Source organism: Gopherus evgoodei, chromosome 13 (genome assembly GCF_007399415.2).
Source record: "Gopherus evgoodei ecotype Sinaloan lineage chromosome 13, rGopEvg1_v1.p, whole genome shotgun sequence".
In the NCBI taxonomy this organism is placed as follows: domain Eukaryota; kingdom Metazoa; phylum Chordata; order Testudines; family Testudinidae; genus Gopherus; species Gopherus evgoodei.
This window is the reverse complement of record NC_044334.1, coordinates 6,850,836-6,864,182: the sequence shown is the minus strand read 5'-3', so window position 1 is coordinate 6,864,182 and position 13,347 is coordinate 6,850,836. Positions and strand designations below refer to the sequence as shown.

At 41.8% G+C, this 13,347-nt stretch overlaps 1 protein-coding gene across 2 annotated transcripts in view; it reads left to right on the top strand.

Annotated features, from left to right (window-relative positions):
• SETD1B (SET domain containing 1B, histone lysine methyltransferase) overlaps positions 1–13,347 on the top strand; it is a 68,893-nt gene that overhangs the window by 4,239 nt on the left and 51,307 nt on the right. For both annotated transcript variants that reach the window (XR_004002950.1, XM_030582574.1), the window contains exons 5-6: positions 1,734–1,846; positions 5,142–6,317. Coding sequence is in view for 1 of the 2 variants with exons in the window: in XM_030582574.1 (XP_030438434.1) it covers positions 1,734–1,846; positions 5,142–6,317 (1,289 nt within the window). In the remaining variant the exon portion in view is untranslated. The remainder of the gene's footprint in view (positions 1–1,733; positions 1,847–5,141; positions 6,318–13,347) is intronic.

Below are 13,347 nucleotides of genomic sequence, written 5' to 3'. Positions count from 1 at the left end.
TATATAATGGGCGTTTTATTTGAATAATGCAGTACCAAGGTCTTAATCTGGAGCAGATTCTTTAGAGAAGTGCATTTGTAGATACTAATTATGGACAATTATGTACGAGAATTGGGTGTTTGATCCTGCAGCACTTACTCATGTAGTCCTGTTAGGTGGGAGTGCTCACTCATATGAATACATACTATGTGTGGTGAACTGCAGGTTCAGGTGTTGGGTTTGTGCATTTTTACTATATTTTACTTCTTTTTCAGTTATACATTACGTGTTTTTTTTATTTGTAATTGAAAAGAAAAAGATAAAACCCCTGGGTAAGAAACATCTTCTGCTGTGTTGACTTAAACTGAATTTTCAATTTAAAAAAAATATTCTCACATTCTAAAAAACAAAGAACCCACCCCTCCTGTAAGCAAAACTGAAAATATCTCAAAGGGTCTGATCCAGTTTCTTCTGAAATCCGTGACAAAATTACTGACTGCAAAATAAGCAAGTTCAGGCTCAAAGTAAACAAACTTGTCTAATATTAAGAAACTGTGTCTTCACTAGAATTCAGCAGCCTGAAAATAAGAATTTTAAACATAGGTATCAGTATTGCATGAGGGTTAGCATTCTTTAGAACAGTGGTTTTCAACCTTCTTTTCTGGCGACCCAGTTGAAGAAAATTGTTGATGCCCCTGACCCAACAGAGCTGGGGAATGAGAGGGCTGGGGTGCAGGGTTGAGGGCTGTGGGGGTGGAGCCAGGAATGAGGGGCTCAGGGTGTGGGAGGGGACTGTGGGCTAGTGCAGGGGGTTGAGGTGCAGGAGGGGATCACAGCTGTCAGAACAGGTAGGAACTAGCCTGCCTTAACTGGGCAGCACCGCCAGCAGGACTTTTAACAGCCTGGTTGGCGGTGCTGACCCAGTGCCTTACATTCCATGACCCAGTACTGGGTTGCAACCCGCAGTTTGCAAACCACTGCTTTAGAATGGTCATGCTAGGAAAACGCTATATATGCATCACATCAAAACACAGGTTAGCCAGTACCTTCTTGGAAAAGAAGTGGGAATTATTTTTTCCATTGTGTTCAATTGCATCTCATTTGTATTAATAACACCTCATATTCTATTGGAAAGGTTTATGTGGAAAAGGCTTCTAAACTGGATACAGGGATTGGCAGAATTGGTGTTGCATTTAGTGAGATGAAGCAATTCTGACACATGTAAACCATTTGATACTTCTGCAAAGAAAAGAGATTACTGCTCTCCAGAAAGCATGACACAGAAACAGAGCAGCCAAATAGAATAAGAAGGAAAAAGACTACTTAGAAACCTCTCTCTCAAGGGAGCATATTAACAGAGACTACAGTATCCTTAATTATATACATCAAGTTTGAAGTGTAACTACTACTGCTGGATTCTGCTCTGGCTAATTTTTTTAATGCTTTCTGGTACCCTTTCCCATTCATCTCAAAGAGAGGTGGCCTGTTGTTAATGCATTTTTTCAGATGCTGTGGTTGAAGATGTGGTCTCTCCCATTATCAGAGAAGGGAGTGCCTTGCATCACTTGTCTGGCAGATTTTTAAGAAACGATGGCACTTACCTTAAGTACTGCCCTGGCCTCCTTTGGTGGAAAGATGTTGGCTGAAATGGGGGCTATTCAGAGGGCTAACTGGGTCTGGGGAAGGCTTAATAAAGAGACTTTCGATGTACAGTGTGTGGCTTTTTTAATAAACTTTCATTGTGGTTTGTGCAGGTGAAACCCGTATGCGGTTCTATGAACTGCTGATTAATGGTCTTTACACTCCGCAGACCCTTCCTGTAGGCAATGAGCAGGATGTCTCGCCAACTGTGAATGAAACTCAGCAGGTACAGTTTGCTTGGGTGTATTTTAATAGTACATTTCTAAAAACTTACAAGCAGACAGTGGTTAATTCAGATAGATTCTCCTATAACAAGTAACATGTGGTATTGTTTTATTCCATCCTGGGGTAGTTTTGTCAGTACATTGTAAAAATTACTTTAAAATTCATTATCTGTATTTAAATAAATATATTGAATTTAATAACTGGAACTTGCCAGAGCAAATTTAATTCTTTGTAAGTGTCATGCGCAAATTCTCGCTGTGCCTAAGTGAATATCGTGAGTGATCTATGTCCTGTTATTAATATACAGAACTAACTGACTGCATCCTAGTAACTTTGGTAATTTCTGTAATTAAGGATGCCGGGCCAAATCCATCCATCGGGTCCCCCCCGTTGAAGTCAACGGAGTGACTTGCAAGGATAAACTTGTCCTCTTTTCCTTCACTTTAAAGGTTATTTTAGGTTTTTGCTAGAAGAAGGGAAAGATGTGTGTTTTGAATTTTAAAGGTTAGGATATCTTTTCTCCTTTTTTTCTCTTAAAAATATCAGGAATGTCCATCCTGGTTCCTCCATAGTTTTTCAGGAGGTTGTCTCATGCATTTGACGTTTTTTTCCCCACACCTTTTAAAATGAGAAGTGGAGGTGTTGTGTCTTCAACGATGACATCAGTTCTCCAAAATGCTCATTGGAATCACTTCGTTAACAAAAACAGAGCCCAGAAGTTCTGAACTGGGGTGTCTGAAGTTGGGCTTTTATGCAGTAGTCTGTGTAAACAACTCTCTTGCAACTGACTGACAGGCAGTCACCTGCTTCTTCACAGACCTCCATTTAAATTAGAGAGACTCTTTATGGGCCCACGTTCTGTGTGGAATCACTTGCTGGTTTGGAGCCATAGACTTCCAAATAAAAGTGGCCTGACTTTTCAGTGGTCTTGAGCACCCTGCCCTCCCATGGATTTCTGTCCACTTTTATGTTGGAATCTGTTTATGGATTTAGGAGCCTGACTTGAGGCATCCAGGTTTGGAAGTTTTGGCTTTAATAGTTTTATACATTGTAGTTGTAAATCTCCCCCCCCCCCCCAGTTGCTCACCTCTTTCTCTCTTTGATTCTTATAATAGCCTCATTTCACTAGTTCTCCAGATAGACAAGTCTTGAATACTGAATGTGAACACCAAACTGGAGGAAAAAAAACCTATCTCCAAACTCCCTCAAAACAAAACCTTTCAGGTCATCTTTCTCCATCATAAAGAGGCCTCATTTTCTCCTCAGCAGGTCACCCTTAAATGTGGAAGAGTGGAGCTGAAAGAGGTTGTGATTTGACTAGATAGCCCAGTCCTCCAGCATGCTGAACGTCTCCTGTTGGGCACCTTCCACTCTCAGTGACTTCAGAAGGAGTGGATGGTGCTCAGCACTTCACAGGGTTGTACTTATTGCCTCGTTTCAGAGGATCCAAAATGAATGTGTTACACGTCTACTATTATGGGTTGGTTTTCAGTTATTAATGAGACCTCTAATTGCTTCATCATTTTTTGTTTACATCAGTCACCACCATTATTGTTGATTAAAGGTCTTGCAATTTATTATACAATATTACCCTGAACTGAATTTTTGTGGGGTGACCCACAGAACAAGAATTCTGGTGATTCCTTCAGTTAATGTCTACCAGATTCTGCCAAGACACTGCTAATGTGCTGTAGTCATTCCAGTAGAGTAGCTTGAAATTTTTTGATTTGCCTCCTCTCCACCTGTTTCAGCCCTGAAGGTCAGCTGGTCTGCCTGCTCCCTCCTTAGAGCCCTCCCTCTGAGGGCCTGATCCAAAGCCTATTAAAGTCAATGGAAAAACTCCCATTGACTTCAGTGGGCTTTGGATCTAGCTCTTACGTTGCCTTTGGCTGGGAGTGCGTTCTTGGCTCTCACCTGCAGGCAGTCAAATACCCAGGGAGTTGATACATAAATTAATTATAGGCGGAGTAAATATGACCTAAGCTGTCTTTGTAACCTTTGGAGGAGGGGGTGGAGTGAGGAAGAGAAAGTTTAACTGCCAAATCTTTATGGTCTGCAACAGCCATACCATGCAAAAAATAACTCTGTCTGTAAGTGTGTTTGTGTCAGTGTATCAGACAGTTGGGTGCTGCACGAAACCTGACAGTGGTGATGATTCTCTGGAGCCACTGGCATGTGAATTTTAATTAAAAAAAAGTAGCAGATAACTTTTAAATAGGAACTTTAAAAATGATTAGTTCACTGCGGCCTCAGTAAAATCTTCTATGTTTTTTGGTTGGTTGTTTCTGTTTTTTGTTGTTGCTGTGTTAGAGCTTAGGCCCTATCCTGCTGATGTGAAAGGGATTTGGACTGGGTAACTCTCTGCTACCTCTCTACATTACTGAACATTGATTTTGGCATGATGCTGACATGACTCATCATTGTTTGAGGGTTTTTTTTCTTTCTTTCTTTTTTGTTATTGGCTTCAAACTTTAATTGGGTTGTTTAGATAAACTCCTCAATGTGCCTTCGAAGTAAATTTCATTGAGATTGGTTATTTGGCTGTTCTGCAGGTTCACGTTTTTCAGTTTTTAGATTCCATAGTTGGAAACATTCTACCTGATCATGTGTCTTTGTGAAGTTTCTGTTTAATTTTTGTTTGTTTGCAGTTCAGACACAACCTCTTTACATATAGTAGATAGATTGACTCTTCCGCTAGAGCTTAACGTCTGGCAAGTGGGCAGATCGGGGGTCTGAGCCGACAATCAGACCAACACAAAGCCCCATTGACTTCCACAGGTTCAGTGCTTGCATACGGGTCTACTATGTGGATCTGATTGCAAGTGTGGGGCCATTGTGTATATGTATATGGTCTGATATGTAAACTAGCTACTTGGGTCCCTTCATACTTTGTAAATAATTCTTAATCTTTTGGTTTCAATGGTGCTCTTTCATTCTCTTCTCTAGTTACATTCAAAAACTGTTGGCAGAATTTTGTATTTTATTTTCAGTATCCTTGATGTCTCATGTTCACCTGATTCTCTTGACCTTAACATTGCTGCCAAAGAATAAATAGTATTTGCCCATTTCCTTCACTTCCTCTCCTACACACTTCTTAAAAACCAAAATAACTGCCTACATGTTTTAATGGATAATTATTTGTGCATGACTTGGTTTTCAGAGCTGCAAGCACCCACTACTGCCATGGAAGTCAATGGGAAGTCTTGGTGCTCAGCTTCTCAGAAAATCAGACAAATAGTTTTTTTATGTGTGTGTGTGTCTATATCTATTATTTACTTTTATTTTATTTTTTATAGTTGACTGATTCTGTAAAACGTCTGAAAGACAGTAACCTTTCTTCTGCGGGATCATCCATTACCCCAAACAGTAGCACCCCGTTTTCCCATGATACAGCCTATTCCAGCAGTCGGCAAGACACCCCAAATTCGTATAGCCAGTATACCCCACAGTCCCAAGGAACCCCGCTCACCCCACGACTGGGGACTCCTTTTTCCCAAGATTCAACCTATTCCAGTCGTCAAACAACACCAGCTTACCATTACGGACAGGACTCTGGGTATAAACCCAGGAGACATGAAACAAAATTTACAGATGCCTACAATAGACGACCAGGACATCACTATGTCCATAACTCGGCGGGTGTTTACAGAGGGTCAGAACATCAGTTTAGCACGTTCAAGTCTCATCAGCAAGAGCCAGTACAATATTCTCACACTCCTCCCTTGAGCCACTCTGGTTCTTCAAGTTATAAATCTGCCTTCTCCCCATACCAAGCAGCAGCTGTATTTCCCCCATCTGATGAACAGCAGTATCCTCAAACTTCCAGAGACACTGAGTACCGGAGACCTGCACCACCTTCAGCTGAGATCTTAGTAGAAAGTAATGCTGCTACTAATATTGATTTTGTTCCTGTGAAAGAAAAACAGGAGGAACTCCCATCCTTGCCACAGTCAAACTGTCTTACCGAACAAAGTACAGCATCCTTCTCTCAGACTCCAGAAAGGAGTGAGACACCTGGCACTCCAACCATGGAGTCTGAAATGCAGCATAACAGTTTAGACTCAAGGATTGAGATGCTCTTGAAAGAGCAGAGAACAAAGTTACCTTTTCTCAATGAACATGATTCGGACAATGAGATCCGAATGGAAGGTAGCCCTATCTCTTCCTCCTCTTCCCAGCTTTCTCCTATCCCATTGTATGGCTCTAACTCTCAGCCCAGTTATAGGGCTCAAACCCCATCCTCACGTCCCTCCAGCACTGGCTTGGAGGACATTAGTCCAACACCGTTACCAGATTCTGATGACGACGAGCCAATCCCTGGGACAGCTCCTCTGAGTCAGAATTCAAGAGGAACATCAGAGGCCAGTATGACTCCTATTGATCAGCTGAGTAGGACATCCAAAGCTGAGACTTCTGAGACTAAAGAAATGCTGCCTGGTGACCAGACGCCAACATCAGAAAAAATGGATGAGGTAAGAGAGAGAATTTAGATAAGCTACGTGAATGTCTATGTGACTAGAACAAGGTAGAGCATGTACTCTATTCAAAAAGTGGTCTTTAGAAACTGCTGTGTTTTTTTGAACCAGGGTGGTTTTAGCCAGGTTTGACTCAGGGAGTTGGTAATGGGGTAGATGTGACATGAACTGATGGTCTTAGTCTGGCTCCTGGTTAACAGGCATCTCTTTTTCAAGAACAACCCCTGTAATTGGTAGTTTCATGTAGGAAGCTCTAGGATTGAATAGGCCATAAAAACTGAATTCCACCTTGGAGGTGCTCATTCCAACTTAGGGTTGAGGCTTATTGGTGAGACTGTGTGGAAATTTGCATTACCACTGCTCATGCAGTTACTGTCCTGTGGATCAACAGACTCTTGAGTCACCAGAGCTGTCAGTCCAATACCGCTTGCCAGCTCTGATGTCCCTTTTAAAAAATACATGTACTTTGGTAGTTGTCAAATTGTTTATTCCATCAGGTGTGAACAGGAAACAGTTGTTGGGTTCTAACATACTCTTTCCTTAAGCAATTTAGACGAGAGGTAACTGACCTCCTGGGGATGTGTTCCACTAAGTCTCCCAACAATACAGAACAGCCTGCTGCTTCTAATGGAGCATTTGGGGATGAAGGACATCAGGAGCTTAACTATATGGAATGCTGCCAGCAGACAGAGAGTGCATTGCAGTGGGTGTTTTATTTGGTATTTCAATTGAAACAAATGTGAGTAACATACTGTAATGTACATTTGGGTCCCAGTATAACATGTCACTGACAGTCAAAATATATATCTTCACAAGTGCCTGACCCTTTTATTCAATACTTTTTATAACAGGATCTCAAGCAGATGAAATTATTATAATTTGAGTACAAGAAAAAACCACATTCAGGGAGACATCTAGTATTCTCGATTGGTTCTGTCTAATAAGTGAACACAGTGGAAAAGATAATTCGGTTTATTTATAAAACATTGCTGTAATTAAACTGACAGAAAATATTTCCATGCTCTGCTAAACAGTTGCTGTGTTTCCACCTTAGAAGTGGCTGCATTTCAGCAGCAGGTGCAGCATTCCTGTGCATCTGTGGTTTGCAAAATGCTTTGGGATTGTTTGGATGAAAGGCACTACAATCAAATCACACATTTTAAAATGTTAAATAAGGCTAATAGGAACATTCTCCTCAGATCTATTTTTATGCCTAAATGATGACCGATACTTACAAAACGCACACAAAGTAAGTACATGTTCAAATATTTTTGAACTGGGACGGCAGTGGTGGTCCTGCTTTAGAAGCAGCTCAACCACTTGGTGTGCCCCTATTCTTTTTATAGGCTGACCCAGTCTCCACCCCTCTGGTAACATGACTGGAGAGGAGAAAACTCTCTAATACATGTATCCTTTGAGGTCCCAATCTTGGTTGGAAAGTGGTTTTTAAACCAGAAGACTGGTCCTGCAGGATTGAGAGAGGATATTTTTGAAAAACCCATGTTTTGTGACTAGCTTTTTCACAGATGGAAACTCTGCATGATCTGTTGGGCACTATGGGCTTGAATCTGCTTTCTTCTAACAACGAGCATTTCAGCACATTTTAAAAATTGGACAAATGCCACTGTGATAATTTGGGGTCAGGGACTTTCTACAACTGCAATGTTAACATCCCTTACTGGCCTCAGAGGAGTTCCCAGTATATTAACAGATTGTAACATGGGACAACAGTGTGCAGAAGTTGAAGCCTGTGATTAATCTTAGTCTTCCCTTAATGAGTTACCAGTGTCAGAAGTTCGTCTTCACGGTTCTGTTGCACAAAAAGGAATACATTCTAAAAGCCTATTTAAAAGTCAAAAACAGTGTTAACAGTATCTCGAAACCTATACTCCCTGCTGTTGTAGTCTTCTTACAAAGAGGCATTCTATTTTTTTTTTCTTCTTAGAGCTGTTTGTTCAGAACTTCCTATTATTTACAAATCACCCTAAAACTATTCCAGTGCATTTAAATAAATATATGTGCCTTTCACTGCTCCTTTATGAAGTGTGGGCTGGGTGCTTTTTTGCTTCTGTCTGCCCCCCAGTGACCGCCCCCCTCCCAGTTTTCCACAAACTAGGTCCTGGCTACCCTCCCTTTTGCTGAAGGATTCTTTGAAGGACTGGAGTTGAATAGCAACTCCACCAGAGGCTGAAATTTGAGCTGTAGCTTTCCAAACTTCAAGTGAGTCAGAAAGGAGGACTGAGTCTTGGGCTGGGAAAGCTGCAGCTCAGGCATCAGCCTATTGTGATGTTACTGTTCAGCTCCAGTCCTTCAAAGAACCCTTCAGCAAACAGGGAAGCCAGGACCTAATGTTTCTAATGTGTGAGGGGGAAGAGCAGAGCCAACATTAATATTTGGGTGGGGAGGGGCCCGTGATCGCCATCTTTGTGTCTTAAAGAAGCAATCAAGGGCAGATACTTGGAAGCTCTGTTTCCTTCATAATTCACTTTTAAAGTGCCCAATTGTGTATTGCTATACAGCCTGAATGCACGCTCTGTCTGTGCGCACGCAGACTGTGATGTCTCAATACTTGTAATAATAATACCCCCAAAAAAGGTAGCACGGCCCAATCATGCTTCCATCAAAATGAATGGGAGTTTTCTCGGCGGGAGCAGGGTTTGGCTCTACCTCAGAATTGCTGATATGCGGTAACTCTTGTTCTCTAGGGAAAGCACTATGTACCCTGCATAAAGGCAGGAAACCCAGAGTTACAATTGCAGAGGTTAAAATGAAGAGAGTGAGGCTGGTCCCGCATTAACTCTGCAAGACACCCAAGTTGGATTCCAAGATCTGGCCTGACTCGTTTTCTGCTTGGCAGTGTGTTTGGCTCTGAGAAAGGGAATGCCATGCTTCTGTCTGCAACACCTACCCCTGGCTAATCTCAGGATAGTGATTATGGGCTCCTGTTAAGCTTCCCTTGGCTGAAAGAAAGCAGCTAAGAGGCAGAGCCTAAAGTGGAGATGAAATGTGGGCTGTAGGGAAGGGGGTGGGGGCAGGAGGAAGGGATCCTTTACAAAAAGCACATGCAAGAATTTAAGAACCTGTAGAGCACATTCAAAGTAGTCTCGAGTTTGGGAATAAAAACTTGGGGGCATGAAATAGAGTTTAGTTAAAATTTTATTTTAGCAAGGTTCCATAGGTAACGCTGAGCAAAACATTTTGTCCTGCCTAACTGAGCGACAGCGAGGAAGGTGTAATCATATCAAGCTCTTTACAAAAAAAAAAAAAAATCCTTCGGTGCCTGGGGTTTCAGAAGCACAAGAGTTAAATATGTAACATTTGATGTTTTGACATCCCAATTGAGCCAGGTCTTGTTTTTGCTTGGGGCCTGCTACAGGAAGAGGCCCTGCATGTGCATATTGGGGAGGATGGTAGGATCAGAACAATCACTTTGTTTTATATTGATGGTGCCTTTTGTGTTCCAGCCTATGAAGACTTTGGGCGCTTTTTTTTTTTTTTTTAAGAGCAGCTTTTTTTTTATGATAAGAATGTCATCTGATTAGCACTTCACTTATAAGGAAATACTTTTATGTTGATGATCAACAGCCTACCAACCGTCCTTGTAAATTGCCTATGCACCTAGATACCAGAGTGACGGGTGCCTTATAAATGCCTAAGATGATGATGAAAATCTGACTCCTCTGAAATAATAATGAGGAGGCTATTGCTCTGCTCTGTACTTTACTTGCTGTGAGTTTTAGTAAAGGGTTTTGTGACACAAATGGAGATTACACAATATGCAGTTGTCCTGAGGACACCTAAAAACTGCTGATGAAACCAGCTCCAAGAGCAAAGTTTGTTTCTATGCGGTAGCACAGTTTTTCTTTGTCAGTTGATGCTGAGATGTGTTGTCACAGGATCGCAGTTCCTTTATTTTATAATTTTTTTTGTAGAGTCTTTCTACATCTAAAATTACAGATCAGCATAAATTGAAATGAGCCAAATTCATCCCTACTTAAGCTCCACTGAAGTCACTGGAGTTCCATCCAGGATGAATTTGCCCTACGTGTTTAAATGCATTTGAGCTTTTGTTCCTCCATAGTTATGCCTAGACTTTGGAAAATTTCCTGTGGAGCTGACCTGAAGAAGAGCTGTGTGTGCTCGAAAACGTGTCTCTTTCACCTCACTCATCTTGTCGTTGTCAAAATATCAGACAGGCCAGTTCCATTCTACCTCCCTAATTCCCCTCCGTGGTTTTAACTGGATATGGCATTCTTCCTCCCCTCCTGTTCTAAAGTACTGCAGAGAGTTATGTGATGTCAGACAGCAGCCATATTGCACCCTAGAGTTGGTTGCATTTCAGTAGCTGTTGAATGGATTCCTATTAAACGTCCATCTAAATTTGCCTTTCACAGTCGTGACTGTTCGGGGGAGCAGAGCAATGCCATCTGTGCTTCTAGTACTAGAACCATCGTGCCACGGGGCACTCATAGCCAGCTATGCCTTGCTGCTCCTTTGTAAAAGGATGCATGAGCTGCCTGGGAAGCTGTCTCTTGATCAGGGAGTGTGGCCCATACCTTCTTGGAGCTAGGCTGCACTGTGCAGGCAAGAACCAGTGCCCCTGCCTATGGTTCAAAAGGTTAAGATCCTTAAGTGCTGCTGAGTGGGGTGGAAGAGGACACCCCCCCCGCCCCAGTCATCTTTTCCCCATTCTCATTCCCACTCAACCCAGGGCATGATCTGGCTCATCATATGTTCACTGCTTGGGGATCCTTTAAATACACAGTGCCATATAAAAGAATTCAAATGATGATTCGGTTCATATTTGTTGAGGCTGGACATATCCTTTTCTGTAAGGCACAGAAGTTTTAATTCAAGGCAAAAAGCAATGTAAACGCACATTGAGGCTGAGAATTTAAAACCTAAGAGCCAGGAAATTCAGAACTATGGTTTCCACAGTAGCAGTATTTCAGCCCTCCTGCCCATAAGCAGGGGTGTGAACTGTTATGGATGTGCATTATTTGTATGCGCACCTGGAACCCCATTTACAGCTAGAATAGGAACCATCATCTCTGGACCAGGTAGTTGTGTGGGAAAGTTGCACTGAATTTTTGTGTTAATTAAAGATGAAAAAACCCTGAGAGCTGCAACTTATTGCCCAGTCTCATAAACACACCTTGTGTGATTCAAATAAAGCAGGCGTTTTCCTGAGCTCTGAGGGCTCTAGATTGCAATCATGCTTCACAGAACCTGCTCATAATCGAAATTCAAGAAATAGGTACGTGTTGTGACCATTAATTTCCATCTATGCAGCCAGCCGATGTCAGTGTAGCAGAGTCTGGCACAGTAGCTCTGTTGTATGTATGGATTATGTCACTTATGCCTTGTGCAATGTAAGCAGTGAGAGAGAACTACTTAAGTTATGGATTCCGTTCTGCCATTTTTTACTCAAAGAAAGCGTCTCCTAGAAGATATTGTTACTGGAGGATTGGACCCTAAGAGTATAAGGTTACTGAAGGGAAGGCAAATGACCAAATCCATTAAAAGATTATTTAAACAGGACATTAATTTGTCTCTTTCAAATCCTCAGAGGCCTGTTCATTTCCAAGTGTGGGTCTACTGTGAAAACAGACTATGTGTAATCATTTTATTTGAATGTGCTCCTTGGGACAGGTTCTGCTCTTATGTAGAGGGTGACCAGATAACAAGTGTGACAAATCGGGGCACTATTTTCTCGGGGTGTTTGTGCGCATAGTTGCCTGTATCAGACAAAGCCCCTACTATTGAGACATGTGGTCACCCTACCACATGTGGATAGGAGCCACAGCAGCAGCATATAGGAACCACAAAGGGTGTAGGAGAATTCCCACCCCCATCCTGGCACAGGCACTCAGTACCCTGACCACCCTTTAAACCTCAGAGTAGAGAGCATGCTAGGGGCAGGATCATGCCCCCAAGTGCTGGGGTGGATTTTGGACTGCTCCAGGCTGCAGAGCAAACCAGAGGCCGCCCTCATGAGGCTGTTGTAAATTGGGGGCTGCACTGGCTCCTGAAACAGTGCAGAATTCTGAGGGTGCAAAAATTGTTTAAAGGAAAGCCACCTTTTCTTTCCCCCAGAGCCTCCTGGAGGCCCCACACAGGATTTCAACCTTTTGTGGATTTGGTGTCCTATCTGCTGCTCTGAGTAACGAAAATGGGCTGTTACTGGTTCATACACCTGCAGAGCCAGTACGGCTAAGAGAGTGAAATGGACGGGCTCTCTTCCTTGTACAGGCTTGGATTTGTTTTCTAATGTCCAGTTTGTCCCTTCTATGAAACTTCATTGAAAGCAAAGGAGTTGCACAATTGTTACCTTCTGTCATAATTTGCTCTGTAGAATCCATATTATTGTGATGGTGTGAGAGAGAGACCAACTTGGTTCTCACATACATGGTTGCATTTGCAGGGGGGGTAGTTAGGAAAATAGTAACTTGCTTATGAACAGAGCACATCGGATATGGAGTTGAAGGGAGATGGCAAACACAGAATTGCATTTTTTTACAATCACTTTTCAGAGTAGAACTACATAGGACTGGTCAGAACTTCAGTTTGGTTATGTAAGTACTGTATTGCGTTCATACATACATATATGCATCAATAAACATGTTTTTAAATGTAGAAATATTTCACTAGATTTTTATTCATAGCCCTGATAGTGAAACAGAAGAACAAAGAAACACGTGTCTTGTTAGTAACAAATCTAGAAATGGTGAAATGCTTTTGAGTCTAACTGAAAAATAGAAAGCATGTTGTGGTTGAGAGGTCCAGTGCTTCTTTCACTGTCTGGTGTCATGCTAGGACTTTGAGGCTTTTAAAGTTTGCATATCTAATATGTGACATTTTCATACCCTTTTATAAATCACTGTTGCTGGTTATATATCCTCTTTTAATTCAATTTTCTCACAGTTTTACCGTATGTGGTTTTCTTAGCATTTTCAGTCACTTAAAGAAATGGCTATATATTATTCCTATTTAAATAATATGTAAGAATACTGCTCAGAATTTGCAT